General features: G+C 27.9%; 5 protein-coding genes and 2 long non-coding RNA genes across 7 annotated transcripts; 4 read left to right on the forward strand and 3 right to left on the reverse strand.

Annotated features, from left to right (window-relative positions):
- Window positions 1-225: 225 nt before the first annotated feature.
- On the forward strand, window positions 226-1,437 carry LOC145741569 (uncharacterized). Its single transcript, XM_082559171.1, has 3 exons — window positions 226-456; window positions 601-787; window positions 967-1,437. The coding sequence occupies exons 2-3, from the start codon at window positions 618-620 to the stop codon at window positions 1,286-1,288; spliced, it is 492 nt and encodes a 163-aa protein (XP_082415297.1). The 5' UTR covers window positions 226-456; window positions 601-617; the 3' UTR covers window positions 1,289-1,437.
- Window positions 226-4,782, reverse strand: LOC145741570 (uncharacterized). The gene is made up of 6 exons (XR_014280938.1): window positions 4,507-4,782; window positions 4,211-4,334; window positions 3,741-3,857; window positions 3,357-3,552; window positions 3,003-3,139; window positions 226-1,148 (listed from the first exon to the last, which is right to left on the reverse strand). It is a non-coding gene; the product is annotated as an uncharacterized LOC145741570 (long non-coding RNA).
- Window positions 2,416-5,035, forward strand: LOC145741568 (carbohydrate sulfotransferase 11-like). The gene is made up of 6 exons (XM_082559170.1): window positions 2,416-2,644; window positions 3,051-3,253; window positions 3,433-3,542; window positions 3,764-3,964; window positions 4,170-4,307; window positions 4,503-5,035. The coding sequence occupies exons 1-6, from the start codon at window positions 2,488-2,490 to the stop codon at window positions 4,846-4,848; spliced, it is 1,155 nt and encodes a 384-aa protein (XP_082415296.1). The 5' UTR covers window positions 2,416-2,487; the 3' UTR covers window positions 4,849-5,035.
- A 4,067-nt stretch (window positions 5,036-9,102) lies between these two features.
- Window positions 9,103-13,492, forward strand: LOC145743323 (uncharacterized). The gene is made up of 10 exons (XR_014281003.1): window positions 9,103-9,319; window positions 9,573-9,658; window positions 9,907-10,044; window positions 10,427-10,504; window positions 10,585-10,801; window positions 10,888-11,040; window positions 11,546-11,634; window positions 11,742-11,906; window positions 12,349-12,805; window positions 13,423-13,492. It is a non-coding gene; the product is annotated as an uncharacterized LOC145743323 (long non-coding RNA).
- Window positions 13,493-14,202: 710 nt separating this feature from the next.
- LOC145743459 (uncharacterized) lies at window positions 14,203-15,593 on the forward strand. Its single transcript, XM_082561423.1, has 6 exons — window positions 14,203-14,370; window positions 14,465-14,550; window positions 14,666-14,761; window positions 14,941-15,037; window positions 15,097-15,234; window positions 15,302-15,593. The coding sequence occupies exons 1-6, from the start codon at window positions 14,319-14,321 to the stop codon at window positions 15,427-15,429; spliced, it is 597 nt and encodes a 198-aa protein (XP_082417549.1). The 5' UTR covers window positions 14,203-14,318; the 3' UTR covers window positions 15,430-15,593.
- Window positions 15,594-18,447: 2,854 nt separating this feature from the next.
- On the reverse strand, window positions 18,448-22,377 carry LOC145742106 (membrane-bound acylglycerophosphatidylinositol O-acyltransferase mboat7-like). The gene is made up of 10 exons (XM_082559865.1): window positions 22,210-22,377; window positions 21,566-21,678; window positions 21,339-21,465; window positions 20,817-20,964; window positions 20,462-20,663; window positions 20,044-20,205; window positions 19,552-19,743; window positions 19,296-19,454; window positions 19,040-19,120; window positions 18,448-18,947 (listed from the first exon to the last, which is right to left on the reverse strand). The coding sequence occupies exons 1-10, from the start codon at window positions 22,303-22,305 to the stop codon at window positions 18,809-18,811; spliced, it is 1,419 nt and encodes a 472-aa protein (XP_082415991.1). The 5' UTR covers window positions 22,306-22,377; the 3' UTR covers window positions 18,448-18,808.
- A 926-nt stretch (window positions 22,378-23,303) lies between these two features.
- On the reverse strand, window positions 23,304-24,454 carry LOC145743469 (uncharacterized). The gene is made up of 3 exons (XM_082561433.1): window positions 24,287-24,454; window positions 23,834-24,034; window positions 23,304-23,732 (listed from the first exon to the last, which is right to left on the reverse strand). Exons 1-3 carry the CDS (start codon window positions 24,370-24,372, stop codon window positions 23,621-23,623), a joined length of 399 nt encoding a protein of 132 aa, XP_082417559.1. The 5' UTR covers window positions 24,373-24,454; the 3' UTR covers window positions 23,304-23,620.
- Window positions 24,455-25,140: the final 686 nt, after the last annotated feature.

A 25,140-nucleotide genomic window follows, 5' to 3' on the forward strand; every position in this document is an offset into this window, starting at 1 on the left:
TACAATAAAATTTCAACTTAACAATTAAGGCACGAATAGCAAGTGGCTAAAAGTTTTTAATTAAACAATACATTGACATAATTTTATTTAGAAAACTATAAAAATTATTAAAGTATTAAACTTCACGTAAATAAACGTGACAATTAAATAATTTTAATTTATATTTAAATAAAAAATAATTTAATTATCTGTTTTACATGTATATATTATTTGTAAAGATTTAAAGACAACACAGCCTATAAAAAAACAAATTTCAGTTTTGCTTTGGAACCCCTTTGTTGTTCCTGGAAAAATTTCAGACCACCCTTTATGTGGCGGGATGGCAATAACTCCAAATAGTGCATTAGGACCTAGATGCACAGTCACAACTGACAGAACACTATTCAATCAGTCTGACGGGGTTGTTTTTATGATGAAAAACGCAAACATTAAAGACATACCAAATCCAAAATGGAGGTAGCATTTTAGCAATATTACCCAAATACTAAATAACTTTATCTTTGCTATTTTAGTAAACCAAAAAGTATTTATTGTTTTATTATATCAATATCTTTACTTTAACTTACATAATAAGTTGGTTAACAAATATATCGTAATCAGAAATCCTGATCAAGCCTATGTTTGGTGGTGCAGAGAAAGCACTTGGTCAACAAAACATATATGGAATCAAGATTTACTTCAATTTAATAATTTTTTTTAATTGGACCTTGACTCATAGAAGGGATTCTGACATTAACGGAATGCTGCCCTTTACAGGCCGAAAATACGTAGAAACACATTTGGAAAAGTAAATAAAACTATTTATAACAAAACAATATTTTTATATTGTTTTTCAGCACTTAAAGGCTTATTAAATAAAAATGAAATGATTTTGATTTTTAAAGTGAATATTTTAACTTCACATCTTGTGTTAACATATTAAATAAAATATTTTAGTATACTTTTGCTTTAAACTGTTGTATTTAGGCAAAATAGGAAAAATAATTATCTAGTCCGCGATTCAAAATTCATTGAGCTTTCAAGAAAAGTAGATTATTTTGAAGCCAAATCTAAACAAGAAATTAAACACCACGTTGTTAACAAACTTATCCCCGGAAAATCCAAATTCATCGCTTGGGTGGCCAGCAATTGCAATGTGATGGCAGGTTCTAAAAAAAGGAAAATGATTGCTAACTCTTTACAAAGCAAAGGTTTAAAATTGGACATTTATGGAGACTGTGGACCGCTTAAATTTCCTGAGATGAAATCAAGTATTAAATCTGAGTTTTACAGCGTGATAGCAGCATAAAAGTTTTATCTTGCGTTTCCGAATGGATTTCGGTGCCGAGATTATACAACTGAAAAGTTTTGGTTTAATTCCTTATACTCAGGCACAGTTCCAATTGTTTGGGGAACAACTCGCCAAGACGTAGAAACAGTTGCCCCTCCCCATTCATTTATCCATTACGATGATTACAACACCGAAGAGGAATTGATACAGTATTTAAAATATTTGAAAAACAACATTACAGCTTACACAGAATATTTTGCATGGCGCTGGGAGTCAAATGAACATTTTCCTTTGTTAAATTTTAACGATCAAGATCAAATTGAATTTAATACCTTTAAAGCTCCATTTTCTAATGCTTTTTGTAGTTTGTGTAAAGCTTTAAGTGATAAAATAAATTATAAATATCATAAAACTATACCGTCTTTATACGAACACTGGTTTAAAAAAGACACTGAAACTTGCTGGACTTCTTCTTTTTCATAGAATATCAAAACCGAATATTAATTTAAAAAAACTAAATAAAGTTAAGCTTAATTATAATCATAATTAAATTGTCTTATTTACAATATTTTACTTACTGGTTTTAAACAAAAAGTTTAGTGCTGTTATTAATGTTTTACTTAGACTTGCTTTTAATAAGTTTTTTAATTTTGTCACAAAATGCACTAAATACAAATACATAAGTCGATTCGTAAAAAAATATATTTAGCTCTTGTAAAAACTATATTTTAAGTTTAGTTTTTACTCTAAAGTTGTTACTTAAATTTTATCTAGATTGTAAGGCTTAATAGTTTTATTTTTTGTATACCCGCTGTTAATTTTCAGTAGGTAATAAATGTAAAATTCTAACCGTATAAATTCCTATAAAATTTACATTTATTAAAAGACTCTTCAACCTTTACGTATTATTTGCCATTTTTTTTATATAGGGGATTAAATCCGAATATGAAATAAAACTTTTTTTAGCATAACAAATTTTTTTGGTTATATTTTATCTAAAACCTAAATATATTTTAATGAAAAGATGTTTGTGTACAAACAATATAATTATTTGGACGACGTGAGCATGGTATAAACAATGTAAAATAACACCTTTAATTAAGTAGAATTGCCCTGGGCATTAAGAAAACACGCCGGCGTTGAATTTTAATTGTCATATACAAATCAAGAAAATAAGTTATAATATTATGTTTCCATGATACTAAAACTTTAATAGAATGCCAATAAACAGTAATTTGAGTTGTAAAAGAGCAAGAACTATTGTAGTAATACTTACAGTATGGCTAATATGTTTTGCAATCTATACTAGAATTTTATCTGATGAAGATGACATATCTAGCCCTAATCTCGAATTAGCAATCTATTCAAAGCAAGGTAATTTTTTTTTTAAATCAATCATAAAAGCATAGCTGTAAGTGGGCATAATTAACCAGAAGGTAACGAATTGTTATTCGTTAAACAACACTCTAACTTTGTTAAATCTATCAAGTTAAATTAAACGTAATGTAATATAAGTTATCGACGATTGTTAATATTTGGGTACAACTATCAATTTTTTTAACTAAAACATAGTTAAAAATTCGGTACATATTTTACCTAGGCGAAACTGTTTTTAAAGTTGGCCTAGCGCCAAAAAGTAACAATTTTTAAATTCAATAAAACATCTCTATAAGGAAAAATATTTATTTCCGTTTTTATTTGCAAAACAATAATTTAATGAACTTGTGCTTACCTTTAAATTTACCTGAAAAACATGATACAAACGTATAAATATCCTCAGATAATGGCATCAAAAAACTCTATCCTGGTGCAGCAAAAATATATCAATACCATTCTCTTTCTAAAGAAGAACCATACAGAAGTAGAATGCTAGGAATACAAGAAAAATGTTTAAATCTTAACAATAATATGGATTTACCTATTCGTACTCATGAAATGAAATACAGTGATAACATAAAAGTTGTGATGTGTGAAGTACCAAAGGTAAAGTGTTTTCTAAAACTAAATAAATGTTAGTCAACCTATAGAACGGTAATCCGGAGATTAATAATTTTATCACGTTAGAAATATGATTGTATTTTTTTACCTCAATTAGTATCTTCTTTTTGTTTATCTTATTTTCTTTAAAATTAAATGACCAAATTTTTGACCTAAATTTACAGGTTGCAAGTACCACATGGCAAATGCTAATATTACGAATGGGAGGATACAATAAAAAAGTTTCCAAAAAACAATTTAAACATGGAGATATTCCAAACAGTCATTTTGACATGTAAGTGAAACTACAAAAAAAAATAAAACATTTTAAAAAATATATAAGTACAAAGGCTTTTTTTTATGAAAAATGCAATATTTATTCAATAACTTAAGTTAAAACTAACATAAATACTAAAGTTTTGGGTTTGGTGAACATGCCATAACACAAAATCTTTATGTAAACATTAATACTTTTGGCATAAATATGCATAACCTTAGTATTAAACTTTGTTGTAGGCTTCTTAATGATGAACAAGCCAAAAAACGAATGAAAGACTATGTATCTTTTTTTGTGACAAGGCATCCATTTGAAAGATTAGTTTCAGCTTATCTGGATAAATTTACAAATAAAACTGAACAAACACTTTATAGAAGAAAATATGGAACAACTATTGCTAAAAACCAAACACATAAATATATACATGGAATTACTTTCACGTAAGAAATATACTATTTAAAACTTAACCATTTACCGTTTTTAAAGTTAACACTAAATTAATAACTTTTCTAAAACAATATTTTAATAAACTTAAAAATGTAATTAATCAAATTGATCAACAAAATAAAATCAAAAGTAAAACATTTGAGGATATACAATATTCTTTTAGTATTGAAAGGGTTAATTTAGTTAATTTATTTTTAGTGAGGAGATGCTGAACAATGAAACTATAATAAAAAGATTACCTTCATTTAAGAAATTATCAACTACACACCAAATAGAAGTTTTACAGTATTTAAATGTTATAAACAGCGGGGAAATATCCTTTCTGCAATTTGTCGAGTAAAATTAAAATTCTGTTCTCCAATTCTTTAAATTTATAAAAACAGTAATTATTTATTTTATTAACTTTATCTATTTAATCTCAACAATGGCAGCAAGGGCCGACTTCACACTTAAAGATTAATATGACCAGGCAATAAATCCAGGGTCATAGGAAGCTTTAGTCACAAGTAAAACAAAAACGCTTTTGTTTAGATACCTTATATCTTTTGATACCCCAGCTAAAGCAGTAGAAATGGACATTCATTGGCGACCTCAAACTTACATATGTATGCCTTGTTCATTCAACTACAGCTATGTGATTCGATTTGACAACCTAGCAATTGAATCAAACAGACTTATTGACTATCTACAAACCTATAATAATGCATCACAAACTGTAACAAAATTTCCTATTGGAAAAATAGCTGTAAAAAATAAAGCAACTATAAATGCATTTAAAAACCTAAAAGAAAGCCATGTTCAAATGCTAAGAAAAATTTACTCCGATGATTTTTATATTTTAAATCATGATCCATATTTATATAGAGGTTCTATGTAATAAACTTTTAAAAAAGTTAGGATAATTTGGTTCTGTTGTTATAAAAAAGGGGTGGTATATTTTAAAGTATGCAAATGTTAAATGATACTATTTATAAAATTACTAATAAAAATACTGAAAAAAAATAGCTAGTGGGCTACTATATTTTAATATTTAGTATAATAGCCAAATAAACCGAAAAAAACTCATGAACAATAAAATATAATTAAAAATTATTACTTTTGCATTAAATAATTTTACAAAATGGATTAATTTTACATTATTCATATAATTACGAAAATTAGAAAAGAAAAAGCAGTTGTCCTTTGTTTTACCAGTAGGCAATAACAACTTGTCCTTTGTTATACCAGTAGGCAATAAACCAGTATAATTTGTTTATTTTAAAATAGTTAATAATTTCCAAATATGATTCTCCTTCCAAATTAAACATTACAATATGTCACAAGACCCAGAACAGTACAATAAATATTTGTTTTACATTAACTACTTTCTAATAGAAAAATAGCAACGAAGTATTATAATCTATTTATTTAAAAGGCTACTTTTTTACTAGTAACGTTTAGATTATATATAACTAAAACCAAAAATGTCTGCAGGAGTTGTAACTAATGGATTTGTTACTTATCCTCGAGTTCAATTAGTTCAACAACCACCACAAAATTATAAACATCAAAAAACTTTTAAGATAGGAGGGGTAAGATTTTCAAAATTTTTAATGAATTAAACTCATAATTACAAATTAAATAAATTTTGAAACCTAATAAAACTTTTAGATTGGTCAAATAGTTATCGGCTCGTTGAGTATTATTTTGGCAACAACAGCCTTAATATTTTATCATGAAAACTTTTGGAATTATTATCACACGGGTGTGGTTGGCTGTGGAGCAGGAATTTGGTGCTCACCCTTCGTAAGTTTGCATAACAATGTTAAAAAAAAACTTTTTTCTTATATTAATCCAACATATTAAGGCCACTATGGTGAACAATATCTAAAACAACTATGCATAATATTTCAACAGTACTGCACCTTTGTCTCATAAAACTTAATAAGATATTAGTTAACTTTCAATCTTTGATATTATCACATTAAAACAACATTAAATTTTACTTATATTTCTAGTTTTTAGTGTCAGGAATTCTCTCAGTGTTAACAAGCAAGTCACCAACTTACTGTCGGGTCTTAATTTTTTTCTTATTTTGTAAACAATTATCAAATTTTAACAATTTTAGTAGTTATTTTTTTTAACGATATACAAACATAAAATAAATTTAACTAAATTTAGGTTACTGGAGGTCTTGTTATGAGCGTGTTTTCATTTATATTCGCCATAACAATGTTCTGTCTTGAAGTACCAGCAAGTGTATGGTCTGAATATTATTCATATGACTACTATCACTATCAGGTTAAATAAAAATGTCCATAGTTTTCTAATATTAAAAACACATGTTTGATAAGCAATTATTAAATATTATTTGCATGATTGGTAATAACAAATATTGTTATATTTAATTACCAAAAACTGTCATTTATTTTTATAACAACTAAATTTAGGAACCTGTTTTAACTACCCTTCATGGATTTTTGGCATTTTTTGCCTTAGTCGAAATTGGAATATCAGTTACACAGACTGTACATTGTTCAAATATTGTCTGTTCTTGTTGTGGAGCTAATATACAGGTTAACAAAGCAAAAAACTAAACTTAAGTTTGTTGCAATAAATATGCAACAACATTTATTAAATATATAAATTAGGTTAAATTTCTATATTTAACTGCACTGTTTTTTTCTTAGAAATTTTTTTAAAGGTATATAACATGTAGTTTACGTATTAATAGGGGCCGGGCAATATGCAAATACAATCAAATCAAATGATTCTTAATCAACAACCTATGGCAGGAATGATACAACATGTAAATACAGGACAACAAACTGTACCCATAGGTATATATATAAATTTAAAAAAAAGAATTTAATATTTCATAGCTTGTGTATATATTGCATAGCAAATTTCGCCATTTTTAAATGTTCAATAAATAATAATGAGCTAACAAATGACTAATTTGAGTAAACATTTAACAAGGTTTTCAAACTATTCAAGTTCCAATGTTTTACAACCAAGCAACAGGACAAATCATCACACAGCAAATACAGGTAACTTATTAACTTGTTTTATTAAAATGTTAGTTAGTGTAAGGGCAAAGCAATGTGTATGCAACAAATTTTATAAAAAATGTGCTATAAAAAATACAAGTTAATATACAACAAAAAATCTAAATGGTATTTTTTTTAACATTGATGAACTAAAAATCAACACAAAAAGCAAAATTTAACAATTGTATTTATGTTCTCATAGCCAAACACTTTAATGCAACCCATCCAAACAAGCCATCAACAACAAGCAATGCATATTTCACCAAATAATGGATACCCAGACAACAGTAGTTTGCCAACTTACAGCAATGCCATCAAAAAATGTGAGAAAATTTAGGACTAGAACATAAATTTTCTTACTGAAACATAAATTTAACAAATCAATCTAACTAAACCAAAACTGTAATGCCTACATAAATAACATACGTCAACACGAATAAAATCAGTTATCAAAAACATTTTAATATAAATAATTTTAAAATTATTTGCTACTAATAGGTATTGACTAACTTTATATTAATCGTTTCTAGAATGTCAGTTTTATAGTTCTTCTCTGGCTTGGATATGGTAGCAACTGTATTCTACTTGTGTAAAAAAACATCATGTAAATTTATGTTAAAACGTTATCTATGTTATAAAGAATAAAACATTTTAAATATAGTTTGTAAATTAATTGTATACAATATCAGTCTGTATGCAAGTAAAATGCTTAATTAATTTAAAACCATTGTATTTTTTTTAAATATAATGAAATAGAAAGCAACTGATGTTTTATTTTCTATAAAAACAATTAATTATTTCTGTGACAAAATCAAAAAACAATAAATTATTTCACCAAAAATGATTTAAACTTATTTTTTTTATTTAACACTAACAAATGAATACTTATACATATATATAACATAATTAAAACCACTAAACAAGTTGAAATCTGGACAAAAATTGTAAAAATTACGATACTCAACATGCGTCTAAATAAGCCAGTTTTTTTTCTGCAACTTGTTCCAATGGGGTATTGTGACGTCACAATTAAAAGTTGTCCTCAATGAAATTTTCGATGGTGTGTTGTTAGGAATTGTGGGTACTTCTTTTTAACATGTGCGCTAGTCAAATGCGGCTATGATTTTTTCTTTATTATAAGGTAAGAAATTTTAAATAATTATTTGATGAATAAAATTACGGATTCTAGCCACATACTTGTTAAAAATTGACAAATATCTTTTAAATTTTGTTAAGGAATTGCCTGTCTGTCTGTCAGCCTGTTTAAATAAGTAAAAAAACAAAAAAAATTGTCTGCTTTGATCATAAAGTTTTAACTACATACATATTTAGTACATTAATTAAAACAGCCTACTTTGCAGTAGGTTATATTATATTTGGTAACAAATAATTAAATGTTTTTTGTAATAGTTATTAATTGTCAAGTCAAAGGCAACTTCTTGAAGATACTGTTGACTCTAAAGTTTCTAAACTGATAGAAAAGGTAGGCTAAACTAGACACTATAGCTATTAAAATATATTTATTTTACGATTATTGTTTTTTAAACACTATATATAAATATTATTCTTTTTAAAAAAAAATTTTGGTAAGTTATAAAACATCAAATTTAACAAATTCAAGAAACAATTAGTCCCCAGCTAGGTTAATGCGCTGTTTTCAAATCTTCAAAGGACATCCCAATTTTTTTCAAAGTTTAGGCACCTGTTAATATTTTACATCTATTATGGTAACATTCATTGTAAAAAAAATTGTAAGCCTTATAACAAACTTACAGTATTTACAATTACATAGGCTGAGATTTTGTTGCATTGCACAGTCTACATGAAAGGGTCGACCACATGCAGCGCAAACCACCTTAACAAATTTAGGATAAGAACATGTATTGTAGGTATATATTTATTTATTGATCAAAATAGATAGTTATTAAATTTAATATTTTACCTCACTGTTTAATTCCTTGATAAAAGAGGAACATAAAACACAAATTTTCAATAACTCTTTTGCATCTAAAAATCCTTATTTTTAATTACAGTTTTCAATATATATTTACTAAATGAAATTTAAAGTTTTGCATTTTGCATTACCTGTAAAATTTAAAAGACTGTCTCCAATAAATTTTCTATATTTTTGACACGATATTTCATCTGTTAACAAATTTGCAGTATTGCCTCCCAGGGTGATGTAATATGCAGTCTAAAACATAAAATGTCATTAAGATTTAAAAAGGTGACTTAACAAGAATTTTTACCATCAGTGTCAGTGGTCCGCAGTTGTAACCATCTTCTTGATTATAATGTGGGTAAAATGATGGCGACCAGGTAGTGTTATCATTTTTGTAGATAGACCAAAATTTACTAAAAATAAAATTTTAAATTATATATATATATACATAATAAATTGTATTCTTTCAACTAACCTAAAGTTACGAAAAATAATTGGTATGTAATCTGCTTCCTTTCCTTGTGGATCGTATATCAACAAATTTTGAGTCTCTTTCCTAGCAACCTTTTTTTATAAAATGAAAGTAATAAATGATATTTCTAAAATTCTGCTTCTATTTATTATTTTTAGAGCACTACTTGCCATTAAAATCCAATGATTATTGTGAACATTGATAGGAGAAATTATATTTGTTTTCATTGAGCGAACCTAAATGAGTAAATATAACAAATTTTTTTGGATGTATTATGGTTAATTTTTTTTATGGAAATCTTACAAATTTGTGATTTTGAAATCCACTTATTTTTCCATCATTAAACCACATTGTTGCGTACAGAGTTGAAAGTGGTTCCCAAGAAAGTACTTGGTTGTTGTTTGTAATGACAGTGATAAAAGCATCTATTACCTAAAAGAATTTGTATTTACTAAAGTAAAATTAATTCAGATAAGTTATTTATTTTAATAGAATTTTATTTAACTGACTGTATCATCCAACCAATTTTTTCCATTCAACATGCACATTGATTCTTTATTAACCATGACTTAATTTGCTATCACTTCCAATCTGTTTTCATGATTAGAGTGCCAAAGCTTTTCGATACCTGTAAGTATATTATATATATAATTCTTTTATTACACCTGTAGTTAAGTATGTAAAAAAAGTATACTTACTGGAAAATTTGTAAGGAGGATTATCATTCTGGTTTTCATTTGTTATGTGGTCATTTTTGCTTATATTTTGAGCAAATCCTTAACACATTTATGTATTATTATCTAATATATATATTGTTTTTTTTGGTTATTTAAAGAGGAGGTTTTACAGGAAAAGGAGGTTTAAAAAGAAAAAAAAAAGATTTTTAGGTGTAGCGAAGCGGTTAAAACCTGCATGTACTAATATCTTAAATATTGTTTTTTTTGGATAAATTATAGCAATAAAAAAATTGTGTACATCTATTTATATAATATTATACCTGTAATTCTTGCAGAATATGAGTGTTCATTTTGCCCTGATAAAATTGTTTTGGAAGTTGTGAGTAACTTGTTTTGAATTGCATCAATATCAGGTAATGTTGTTTTGTTGCATAAGTTTGGTTTACTTTTTGTTGTCTTTTTAAATTTTCTTTGACGGTTGATATTTTTTAAGGTTGAGGCATTGTTGCAAGATGAAATAAAATTTGGTTGCTCCGGCTGAAGTTCTGCAAGGGCTATGCAAGACTTGAGCTTTGATATTATTTGATTGTGAATTTCTACAGGTATGTATTTGCTGGCCAAAATACCATGTAGCGAGGTGCATAAAAATTTTGAAGTTTCCAGGGCTGTTTCAGAAGTTCCATTAAAAGAGGAAACCTGACTAGGATTCGGTAACTTTTTTTCTTGATTATTGTTTAATGAGTTTGGTGTTTTTTCTTTATTTTCTAAAATACACACTGCATGTATATGTTTGCAGCAAATACCGCGTACTCCCCTGTCAAGACAAGTGCAGTCATGTTGGTGAATGCAACATTTACAATTGTTGCACATTTGACTGCAGATGGTGCAAGTTGCCTGAATTTGTGTGACTGTGTAAAAAATTTGCCTGGTACAACTTAGCACTATCCAGGTATTTTTATTTGTTTTTTTAATTAATTTTGAACTAAGTTTAAGAGCTGATTGGTGTCTTTCATAAGATTTTTGTTGTCGCCAACCTTTCTTTTGTTTTTCGAGTTGTGTTAACCGTTTGAAAACCATGTCATCACTAAATGCATTTACCACCTAGGTAGTTGTATTTAAAAACACGATGAAAGGCTTCTAAATACATGTTTGTATTAATTGCTGACATTTGTCTTGAACAAGCTGCCCACTGATCAAATATTGGTAACCACTCCTTTTCAAAATATTTTCCAAACTTTTCTGTAGACTTTTCATTAATTAAGCTTTTATTAAGGGACTTAACCATTTCTTGAGCCATAACATTGTCTGTGCATTGACTTACAGACAATAGTTTATTATAGGTTTGTTGTCTAATTTCTTTATCCTAAACAAAAAACATTTTTTGTGGGTAATATATATCATAAATTACAGTGCTTTTTAATTTAAATAGTTATAAAATTTAGTTCTACTTACAGATATTGTACTCAGCTTTCCTACCCAATCTTTATGAACATGCCATGCACAAAGAAGTTTTTGGGGATGATGGTCGAATACTCTGCACCAGGTAGTATAAAATTGGGGTGCTTTGTCCGACATGAAATATTTTGTGTTTGGAAATTTATTAAATAACTTTATGAATGAACTTTTTAAACCCTTAAAAAATGGTTCTAGAACGCAACTACTCTCCTTATTGCTTAGAAGCCACGCAACAGGAGCACCAGCTCCATAATCATCCACAATAAGTACGGTTGTTAATTTAAAGTCGTATCCTGTTGTGCCATGTGTGGAGTCGATGCAAATAACTTTATTTCCTTGATTTAGCATTGTTAACATGTGGTGAGTAGAAAATGCAACAGCAAAGTCATTGCAGTTTAACATTTTATTGGCATACCTACTACCTTGTTTTTTGTACATTAGAATTTCAACCTGTAATAAGTAAAACTAACTTCTAACTTAACTATTTTCCACTGGTTTTTTAAAACTAACTTCTAACTTAACTATTTTCCACTGCTTTTTGTTGGATTAACTGTACGTCTGAGTTTAAAACTAACTCACATTAGTCCTTTTTCTCATTTCTTCTATTAGAACATCCACACTTTCACAATCATTATTGCTCCTTCTCGATCTATCCATTCCCAGTGTCTGACTTATGTTGTGTAAATCTTTTCTGGTAACTAAATGAACTCTTTTAAACGATTGTGCGACATTTTCCCTGATATCTCTTAAAATTCTTTTTTTATAGACTCCCATTGAAATTTTACCTAAAATTTTATTTTAGATGGTAAAACACAATGTTGAGAGATTCTTTTGGACAACAGCAATTAAATGCATAACTGTATTTATGGGTAATTTAGTAAAACTAACAATATTTCCTTATACTTAAACAAAGAATTAATTTACCTTTAATAAATATTCTATCTTTTTTTGAAAGGGGTATATGGCCTAAGCTCATTTTGTGACCATAGTGATTAAGTAATGCGAAGGATTTTACGATACCAGTTGAATATATAATAATTTTGATGTTTGCAACACAATCTTGTGAAAGTTTGCAGGAACCCTGTATTTTTTCCTGACGAATTCTGTTTTGGTTATTTTTTAAATATTGCTTAGATCTATTACATTTAAACTTTTTTATTTTATTTCCAGCTTTTGTTTTCCAGGAGTTGTGAAATATAAAGTGGGATTTTGTTGTTTCCTCCAACTCCTGCCTCCAGGTTTCAAAATCTTAAAGCAAGGTAAGTAATAAAGTTTAAAATACATACATACCTTCCATTAGTTTGATACATACCTTGCATTGAATTGAAAGTTTGTGTGACTGTTTGAAATGTTATATTGTGTGTATTTTGTAAATGTAACAATAAATCTTTATGGTTTAAATCTTTCTTTTTGCAACAAGGTTCCATGCAGTGCATGTTTTTATGCAAAACCAATTTCTGCTAATCAATAAATGGTAGTATTATATTTTTAAAATTTAATATTGTAGGGTACTGTTACCTTTGATTTTTGATGAATTTCAATAAAATGGTTTTTTAATTCCAATTCGTTTTTATAAAAATTTTTGCATTGGTTGCATTGAATTCGGTGTAACTAAAACAGCATTTAATTTATATTTAATTTTTGGTTTGTTATATTTTAAATTGTTGCCAAAACTAGTTACCAAGCTAACAAAACTTACTAATTGTTTATGTTTTAATTTTATGTGAGCTGTAAGGTTCCGGTTGGCATTAAAAACAGCAGGACATTCTTTACATTTAAATCCTGTGTGTTTCTTTTTTAAAATGGTTGTTTTCATTAACTCCTAAATGTAAAATACATTAATTTTAGTTAATCAGTTAATTTAAACTTTATTTAGAAATTACATCATACCCTTTGGTGAAACTTTTTAATGTGCCGATACATAGATGATCGTGAATTGAAAGCCAATGAACAAAAATTGCAAATAATGTTATTCATATTTATTCCAAGATTTATAATAAGCGTAATTGATTTAAATAATAAACCTGTGAAGTTAAAAGACGATTGTTGCTTGCATTTACGTTAGCATAACATTTACTGCGCGCTTTTTGACCCTACAATAAGAAAAAGCCAGTCGATCAATATTTAACCAAATTACTTTAAGCCATATTTTAATTTACCTGCGCAAGGATACATTAATATGTCAGCAGTTGTTATCTACCGTATTTTAATAAAAAAATATTTCAAATAAAAAATTCCCGCCATGTTTCGTGACCTTTAAAAGTCCTTACACGTAAAATTTCATTGAGGATAATTTTTAATTGTGACGTCACAATACCCCATTGGAACAAGTTGCAGATAAAAAAAACTGGCTTATTTAGACATTGCTCGATACTCACGTGGATAATCTAAGTGTTTCCAAATAGTTTTAATGCAAAATTAAATTTGTGTTGTAATTTATTTAAATTATAAAAAATTGTTTTGCCCAAATTACTTTACGAGGTAGAGAGAAAATGAAGGTAATCGGAAATAATTTGAATTGCAAATAATTTTTGATTTCGAAATAATAAAAAATGTTTCATTGCATAAGAAATGTAGATTGATTGCTTCATGGCTTAAGAATTATGTTAATATTCAAAGCTGTTTGACAGCATATCCTATTTAGTGTAAAAAATCTGCATAAAGTCTTATCAAATTTTATAAAAGTAGTCAGAAATTTTAACTACCCAAATTTGAAATATTTTTTCTACCTAGTTTTAATTTTTGAAACAGTTAAGAAAGTTATAGGTAATCATGAAAATTTATGTATTGATAGCAGTGACAGCATTTAGCCTTGGTGTTAAAGGTAAGCGCATAAAAAAAGTTACTGTGCATTTTTTCTAAATAGATCAATTCAAATGTTTTTCAAATATTTAAACTTAAATAAAAATATCTTTCAGGATTGCGTTGTTGGACATGTGATAACGTTAGAACTGACAGGGAGTGCAGGATTAAAGGCTCACAAAAATCATGTCAAAGAAATCAAGTAAGTTAAAACTTTTTTTAAAAATTAACATACAACACAAAAGCTTTTTTTAAAAAAAATAATTTAATAAATTTAAACAAAAAATGTTTTTTAAAAATATTTTTTTATATTATAGGGATCATGTGAATCTGAAGTTAGAGAGAATAATGGAGTTGTAACAATAAGCAAAAGATGCAAACAAACTATGTCATGTTTAAATAATCAGAAACAAGTTTGTATTCTAATAATACTTTGTTGAATTTAAATGTAGGCTTTTACTTTTTCACAATTTAAGAAAATTTAATTAATTTAAAGCAAAAATGAACCATTTTAATATTAAAACTAGAGCATCTTGATTTTAAATTGTGAATGCAAAACTTATAAAGTTACATAACTAGTAATTTTTTTTAGAATGTAAACGAATGTAAACCTGGTGGCATGAACTCAGTGTGCAGATGTTGCTGTTCTTCTGATAATTGTGATCAAGAAGCAGTGCATTGCAAAAATTGTGGGTGTAAAACAATTTTTTTAAGTTCTAGGTTTTTAATTATTTATATTTCATAACAGTGGGCCGCAGAAGATCAAGGCCTAGACTTGAACCAAACCGTTGTTCACCACTCGAAACACCACCTAACGGAATAAAAGATTGCTCTAGAACTATCGAAACAGAACAAAACAGCATATGTCGATTTTCGTGTCGATCAGGTATGCATTATATTTTAAAGTCTTTAACAAACAAATTATACTTTTAACATGCTTTTTTATTTGCTAGATTATATTATGCTTGGAGAACGGTTGTCTGTCTGCAGAATTGACCGTAGAACAAATACAGCAAGATTTTCTAACACACCCCCTACCTGTGTACATATAAGTGAAAAACTAGAGAAGATAATTCCGTAATTTTTTTCAGATAAAGAAAAAACATTTATGTGTACCCAAAACTCGAAATATGGTTGTGTTAAATCATTTGCTATGTATATTTTTAAACAAACTTCATCCGTTCGCATTTTTATGTGATACTCATTTTACAAATCTTCATTTGAACAACGTAAAAATAAAACTTTTTAAAAAACTAAATTGTTTTAAGATGATTTTAAGAGCGAACAAAATTTCTTAATCAATTATAGGAAAAATTTGTGTTTGTTTTCAAAACATGATTTCCGGAAGTTCTGCATAGTGTAAATTTAGTTTAAAGAAGCGTCTGTTTATATATAAAGTTTACTATACAGTGAACTATCAATTAGTTATAATTTATGGTTAAAAATGGGCATTTTAAGCATTTTAACAAAGTAGCCTATAAAGCATATTAAAAATATTATAAAGGGTAGTTTTAGGTTTACATAAATTTTGCAATGGATTCTACCGACAAATTAGGATTATTTGTTATAATTTCATCTCTCTTAATAGGCTTTTTAACACGAAACATCAAGAGTTCAAATACAAAAAAGGTAAATACTTCAATTTAACAAGTATTTATGGTTAGCTTAACTGCCAAACTGCGAAACTAAAATAAAGTGGTAATAATTAAATAAGAAACAGAACGTTTGTAAAAATTTTTTTTTATTTTAATTAAGTTTGTTTTGTTAAGTTATATATAAAAAAAATAAAGTGGTATGTAACAATTTTCTTTAGGTTACCACAACTATAATTGGCATATTTTACGTTGTGGTATCATCGGGGTACTCCACCACATATATGCTTATAAGTGTGTTTGGTAGTATATTGTTTATTCGACATCTAAGAAGGTAAAATGGCAAGTTTTTTTAACAATAATAAAAATGGTCTAAATATTTAGCTAAGACTTAATGTGTCGTAAATTTTTTTCTCCCAAATTACCAACAGTTAAATTATATTTCCTTAGCTGAAGCGAATGTATTTTTGCATTTAAATTAGCAGTTTAAATTTAAATATTTAGGAAATCGTAACTTTAATTTCTAAACTCTACATTTTTCATCTATATGCTTAACAAAAAACCTACCATTTTTAATATTTAGATACCTCGGCATAATTTCGTTTTTGTGGAACCTAACAAACCTCTTAATATATAAATATACGGTTTACAATTCAAATGTAAAATTGCAAGTTCTGCCATTAATGGAAGGAATAATGATGATATATGTTGTAAAGGTAAAACATTTGCCAAACTAGTAAGCATCTGTTGTTTGATATATAATTCACTTCTATACAAAAATTACTTATTGTAAACAAAATCATGATCTTAAGTTATGAGATGCTCCGCGAATTTAAACGCCGTGCCAACAAAGTTACATATAAACCCTGAAATAATGCTATTACCAGATAACAAGTTTATGTTGGGATATTGAGCATTATCGACAAAACAAACTTTATAATTCACAACACGTTAGAAGATATCGATTACCTCTTGAATTTGAACCTTCAGTTTTTGATATTTTTTGTTTTTGTTTTTGCTATGTTGGAATTTTGACAGGTACAATTTTAATTTTTTCGTTAATTACCTAGTTAGTTATAAGTAACCAATTGCTTTAGAAGCAAAAAAGGCTCTCATTAACCAAATTACTACTTAACATACCTCCAAGTTTAATACATTAATATAGTTGGAGTAAGACTCACTTAATTTATTCCAAGTTCTTGTTAGCAAACATTTAAACATACATAATTTGATAAAAGCCTTGAAACGTCGTAAACATTTTAAAAATTAAAATTTTTGTAAATTTGTAGGTCCTATATTCACCTTTCGAACTTACTGGGATTACTTAACATCAACTCAATCTCCGTCCCTTAAAGAGGTTGCAAAGAATGAGATCAAACCACGCTTACCTTACCTTGTAGCGTCGCTTCTTATATATTTTGGCCTTAGTAGCAAGGTATCCATTAACGACTTTGTCACAGAGGAGTTTTATCAAAAATCGGTATTGCACAGGTGCACGTATGGTATTTTATAAAATATAACTTGAATCAAGTTTGATTATTTATTAAATTTATATATATATCTATAGACTTTTTCTGGGAGGAATTATCATTTTAATATACAAAACAAAAATATATTCGATATGGCTAATCGGCGAAATCGGGTATCATACTGCGAATTTTGGATTCTATCCAGTAGAATCTTTACCAGAAAGTGGTAACGGTCCAACAAAAGCAATAAATAGGTTAATTGTTTTAACACTTAATCGTATAAAACATTTTTTGTAAATTCAAATGTTCACACAATGATTTTACAGCACATTAAATACAAATAAGTGGAGTTTTGACACTGTCAAGGGGCTTAACATTTACAACCTTGAATTCAAATTGGTTGCTCTCCAAGACAAAGCTAAAAACTGGAACATGGCTACACAGTGGTGGCTTCAGAATTACATTTACAATGGAACAAGACATTTAAAGTCAAAACTAGTCAGGTCAGTAAAGTGAAGGCTAAACGCCTAAAATATTTTTATTATCCGTGGTCTAAGCTGCACATTTAAATTTAATTTATTTAGGAGAGCTATAGTTGGAGTTGTAATGGCGCTTTGGCATGGCATATACCCAGGTTATGTTTTGTTTTATGCAACTGGTTTCTTGTTTTTTATTGGAGAAGACGTTGCAATAGAAATTAGAAAAAGATACGAATTCAATACTTTTAAATGGAAGATCCTAAAAAGGTGCACATTTTTTTCATAGGACATGTAAATAAGAACATATTTAGAAAATCTAGGTAATAACTAAATTTTTACCTCGTAATTTTGTTGCACAGTATAGCTAGTTTTATTCACCACCGTGGAATTGAATATTTTTCAGTTAGTTTCATGTTACTATCTTGGGAGGCATCAATAAGGTAAAATAAATTTAAAAAAATTTTGCCAAAAATGTTGTTTTATTTAAATTTTATATTATACATTCATCTCTTTATATGTTTTAGATTTTGGATGGAATCCTATTTTATTTTCCATGTATCATATATAATTTTTATTTTATTTTGGAAGATGGTTTTTAAATTTACTCCTCAAAGCTTGGATAAAAATAAAAAGGTAGAATAAAAAAGTGAAGAATATAATACCCTTACAGAAAAATTAAAAAATTTTGCAAAAATTAATTATAAGTAAATTTAAATAACAACAAAGATGGCCATTGAAAAATTTATATTATATTAATTATTGTGAAATATAACAGATAAAATTTTTTATGTTTCTTAAAATAATTTAATTTTTATTGGAATAATTGGTCATTAGAAAAAAAAAAATTATTTGAAATCATGCATTAACATTGATATGGCCTCTTTGTTCAACTAAATTGGTAAGGGTCTTTCTTATTAGTTTTATTCAACTTTTTTTGTATCTTTATCAAGTTCCGCAACCAACTTTTTCTTCTTTTTCATAAATTTTAAAATTATTGTACACAGCACAATTATTATTGAACTTAATATGTGAAGCCAAAAATACACAGATTTCCAATATCTAAAGTGTTTAATTTTAGATTTAAATTAAAATATGTAAATCAAGACAATTATTATTATTGATTAGATAGTAAGCATTTTTAACTATCTTACCTGTAAGTGTCTTGCCAAGAAAGAAGTGCAAAAGCCATGTACATATATTCAAAAGCTCTCATTTTTGCAAACCAATTAAACCTGAAAAAAAAATTAAACAAATAAAATACCAGAAATTTTCTTACAACATATTAAATTTTACATTAAATAAATCATAAGGTTTGCAATGTATTAAGTTTAACAATACAGAAAGCCCTAGTGTAGGATTTTATTTAAACAAGCAAATTGTTGCAATTTTTTTAAGGTCCTATCTTACCAATCATAAGCCTGGTGTAATGATTCAGGCAAGTTATTTTTTACTACTTTAACAAGTAAATCTTCTGCCAACATCACAATAACCATAGTTAAAAATGCACCGAAGTATCCAGGATCTATGCCATGCCAATATGCACTAACTGTTAGAACACCAATGTTTCTGTTAAAAGTAGAAAAATGTTTATCACTAAATAATTAAATTTGCTTACAATTGCTAAAACGATAAAAAAATTTTATATCCTAATTTTTTTTCTTACCTGAATTGTTTAAATGAATTTGGCCATCTTCTATGCACATGATTAGCCAACCACCACTGTACACCCATATTCCAATTTCTCATACCTAATCTTACAGTAGGACTAAAATCACATCCATAGGGATCAACATTTTTAATAGTTTCGAATGTATAACTCAACATGTTATCCTTAGTAGTTTTTTCTTCACTGTTTCTAGTAAAAGAAACATTACTTTATAAATTATACACTAAAAATTTGAAACTAAGTCAGTTTAAAGTAAATCTAAATGAAGTTTTTAAGAATAGGTTGAATCCCCACTGCATGATGATGATAAAATATTTTGCAAAACTAAAGCCAACGAACAAGTTAATTATCGGACAACTATAATCAAGTTGTGGTTAGATTATAGTATTAAATGCTAAACCATGTCTACCTTGTGAAGTCAATTTTGCAACGTCAAGGAATCTACAAATGTAAATGAAAATTATATTTTGTAAGAATGGATCAATTTACTTATTGTAATCAATTGGCAATGTTGGGCCATTGGCAGGTCTTGGCTTAGAATAGATGGGGTATGCCCCTAAAACTAAAGATATAAACGAACACTCAGCTAGGAGCCAGGCGGAATAGAATCTCATTCGACCAAGAAAAAAGATTGGCACCATGTAAAATACCCTAGAAAATTTCAAACATAGACATATTTTACCTTTAGCTTGGAGTAAAAATTATATATGTATATTGTAAAAAAGTAAATTATTATTCCACAAATTTCAAATTAAATTATTTGAATGAAACTGTGATACAAGCAACTCTAATATGGCGTTGCAAGCAGTCAGCCACATTACAAAAAAGGGCTTTTTTGGTGCTTGAAATTTTATAAAACCTTTTAAAATTTAACAAAATATAAAACCTTTATAAACTATAAATTCACCTATACCACAATGGATTTTCATAAAACACATCTAATTTTACATATTCAATGTTAAAAAAATAGGCAGCAATAAGGTACAGCACAGCAAATACGACAATTTTTTTGACCCGTGAAAAAATTTCGTCTTGCCATGGCATATTTTGAATAAGTTTTTGTTCCATGTTAACATAATCATAGTATGTTCGATATCGAAAAAATGGACCTAGAAAACAAAAATTTATAAAAATGTACCAAGTTGAATAGGCTAGTATAGGCTATTTAATGCATTACCTGAATCTATACATAATTGAGGTTTTTAAATAAATACCTAATTATATTTAGTATTGTAATTCCTGTAAAAAGTACGACAACATACCTGTAAACATGCCAGGGTAGCAATAAGAATAACAAAAAATATCAAAAGCTGATGGCTCCTCATTTAATCCAAGTGTTTTTGAAACAACTTGGGTTTCTTTACCATGGTTGTTTCTGTAGTCGTGGATTTCAATTGCAACACTTACTAACTTAATCAAAAAAATTTTTTAAGTACGTCAATAAAAAAAATTTGGTTAAAAATTAATTATTTTCAAAAAAAGTTTATTGTACACATACATAATATTGGAATGGATATCTATATAATGTACTGGATCAAATGGACTAAATAGATATTTCATAAAACACATGGGTCAGATGGTCCCAATGAATCAAACCCTCACCCACTAAATTCATGCGATCCATTTGATCCATTCAACATTAGTTAAATATATTTAATCTAGATTTAATCCTTTACATTTTATAGGTATATACTGAATACCAATAATATACAAAAGTTCGATACAAATTTATAGGACTCAGTCTATGCAAGGTACCTGCATTAACAAATTAAAGCTTTTTTTACCTTAAGGGTGAGTAACAATTGAACAGCATTTGCTAATGGACTTGGTTGTGGAAAAGAAAACCATGTGGCGCACCGGAAAAACAGCAAATAAAGAAAGCACCACAAAAATGAAATCAGTGATGCATTTCTACAAAAAATACATTTTAAACAAACCAAAAGCATGCAAAAACACATGACATTTTTTTTCGATATAGGCAAATGTGTGTAATGATTTTTATTAAATTTACCTTCTGTAAATCTTTATAATTGCTATGTTAACTAAAATTGCAATGAGAGAATAGAATCCATCCCAAAAACACACTCCAAAAACAAGTAAAAATCCAATCCCAGCAGTAGTGATCTGTAAACAATACATCAATACAAATAATATCAATAACTGTATTTATCTTTAAAAATTCAGTATATATATACAGTTTATAAGGAATCTATTAGCATCGTCCACCGGTTTAAACGAATAGTACTAAAATAAATGCAAAAAGGGGCGAACTTTGCAAGGGTAGATAAGAGAAAGGTATAAAAATTCCGCATTCCGAAATTCATAAATTGGGCGGACGACGCTAATAGAGCTCTGAGAAATAAACATCATTTAATTAAAATATATTTTTGTTGATTAATTTAAGGATAGCTTAATCAAAGGTAATCCCCTTGTAAAATTTTAATTTCAAACCCAAAAACAGGATGCATAATCATATATTTATTAGAAAACAAATAAATGTGGTTTTTAAATAATAAAAAACTGACAGGGGCAAACAAAACAAGTTAAAATTCAAAAAAACAGTTTAGCTATTGTCTAATATTCTGGTTTTTGATTGTTTTTTAATTTTATCCTAAGCAAGTTAAGATCTATTACTACTTCATATCATTTGCATACCTTTCGATTTATTCCAGGTGAAATATTTCTTAATGGAAACCCAATTAAAATAGATCCGATTAATATCGAAGAATAAATAATTTCGTTACTGATCATTTTATCTAACCAAGTTGGTTGTATGTACAATTAAAAACAGAAGAAGTCTTTGCAGATAATAAAAAATATAGGTTTAATATAAAACCCTGTGTTAATTACATAACGCGAAAAGGCGGAAAAAAGAAACTAATAAAAAAATTTGCGGGTATTTTCAGTAAATTCCCAGTCATCACGCCTATTACAAAAAATATTTATATGGACTTAAACTATAATACAATAAATCATTGTCATAAAATAGCATCTTCAGTATATATTTTTAAATACAAGCACTTTTATGGCTTCATTTTTATATAAAAAAGGTTTGGTAACTGTTATTACCCAAAAAACTTTGTGCGAGTCTTGTAAAAAGGAGGACTTTGAAATGTTTTAATACAATACAAAGAAAATCTTTTAAATATATTTACAAAAAAAGACTTATAAAAAGCAATAATGCTAATAATAAACAAAATATAGAACAAAAATACAAGAAAATAAAAATATTACAACCACAAAAAGCGAAATTAAAATTAAACATTCTACTTTTTCGGTGGTTTTTAAACATAGTTTTATGCCAAATGTCCTTATTTTGTTAACTGTTGCAATAGTGTCATGCGATTTAATAGTTTGCGACAAACTACAGCTTGTAAGTTATTTGCTTTGTTTGTTGATCTATGATAACTATGTCTATACATCATTGCACTATAGTGTTACGATTCTTATAATGTATTTTCGTTCGACAATTCGGTATGGTTTATAATTACAAGAAATAACAAATTTGTTTGTTTAAATATTTAGTCTGTCATACCATATTATATATATAACTTTATAAGTAAAAAGTAAAAGAATTTAAGAATTTTGTTTCTAGGAGGGATTTTAAAACATACACGTGTAAGGAAATACCCAAGAAAAGTTTAATGAAAATAACAGCTTTAAAGTTAAAAAGTATTGTTTCGTGTTCTTATGTTTACATTCGGTTGTTGTAAACTTGTAACATGATATGTCATGTTTTCTATTGTTTTTATTATTACTGACGTCAATATTGTTAAGTGTCCCGCTGTGGCCCCCTGTTGAACACATAATTGAATTAGCGTTTTTAATTTTTGCTGAATTAAATTTTATTTCCGTACAATGGTGCATACGATGGTAAAAAAAACGATCACAAATAGGCTGAAAGAAATACTTATACAAAATAAATTAATAAATAAGCAACACAATGTGTATATAGCAGTTTAAAACAATAAAAGCACGACAGGTCCACTTTTTGCACAATTTGCCACGCAAACTTGGACAACCCGTATCAAAGAACAGTAATCCGAGAATTCGTTTTTTATTTCTTTTACAACGATTTTAAAAGGCAGTGCTCCACGGCATTGGTCATTTCTGTTAACCCGTGTTTTAAGACGTAATGTTCGATGCAGTGGTTAAACACATTCGTTTTCGTTTCAGCTCTATAAAAGAATACTAAATTAATATTTAACTTAAAAAAAATTAATTTGTTTCCATAATCATATCTTGTTGAAAGCAAAATATTACTTGTAAAAAGACTTACTTAAATATGTGTTTAATGAATTTTTTTGCGGCCGCAATATCTTTTATTCTTGCATCTTGATTGGTATGGTATATGTCGCTGAATCGTCGAATTCGGTGTAGAATGCTGTTTTGTGGAATTTCATTCGTGTCACGTGATAGCAAGGCAATATTCGGCGATAATTGCGAAACTTCCTCTGAATTTTCGCCGACTTCCAGTTTGCTGCGGAAATTAATATACCAGTAAAATATTGCGTAACGTTTCTATTATCAATTTAATGAGTCTAAAGTCTAAATTACTAAAAAAATAATTTTGCTAGTCATCTACAATGTAACAGAAAACCATTATTTTTATTTCCTTAATAAAAAAAATAAATAAAGTTCAAAAAATGACATGATTTTTTTTAAGTAAATTTAGTTTTACATAAGGTAATAATAACCGACCATATATTAATAAATAAAAAAAAATTCTTACCTTTTTAGTATAGATGCACTTTTTGATCGCTGCACCAAAATAAATAAAATGAAAACAGAGTAGACTACGGAGTTTATTGCGTTCATCTTTCTTGTTTTTTGATAAGTTCTAGACGTTTCTTGAAGACAGAGGAGAGTTATACCTCGGCAGTAACTTGTTATCGGTTAGTTGTTTGGTTAAGTATGAGCCTATGGAAAATAAAGCAGCATATTTATATTGTCGCGTGGATTCCTTTCTCCCTTTTTTTTGATGGCAATCTTTTTTCGTTTACTTTTTACGCCTCGCCTTGCGTCGCTAAGGTAGTCAGTTTATTGTGTTTTATCGATTTACGCCGACCAACGATTAATTTGCCGTTCGCGTCGCTAAATTTTTGTCAGTAATTTTTTTTTAAAAAAACAGGTAAAGGTCGGTAACGGTTAAAAACGTTGCGCAAGATCGGATGCAAATTGCGAAATTTGGTTAAAATCCACCAATAGAAGTCCTCGTATTTTAGAGGTGAAACCATCTGTCAATTTTGCATGAGTGAGCAAACACATCCATTTATATAATTCCAGCACACGTCATTGCACGTATTACGTCACGGGTAAGATTAATTTTAGGGTTCGTTTAATTGATTAGAGCTCGGTCGGTTAAAAGTAATATTTGAAATAACTACCGTATACTTTATTTAATAGTAAAGCGCACGATGGCATTTTTATAAACTCTTGCGTAATATCCTGCTAACGTCAGCTAGGGAGTTGGACACCTTTCTTGTCTCCCGCGTGAATTCTAAATTCGTCAATGACTTGACTTCCGATGCGTAGCCTCGCTACCCATTCAAACTATTTGTTTTTCGCATAAATAGCTTGTCCACT

This window comes from Corella eumyota, chromosome 2 (genome assembly GCF_963082875.1).
Source record: "Corella eumyota chromosome 2, kaCorEumy4.1, whole genome shotgun sequence".
NCBI classification, from domain to species: Eukaryota; Metazoa; Chordata; class Ascidiacea; order Phlebobranchia; family Corellidae; genus Corella; species Corella eumyota.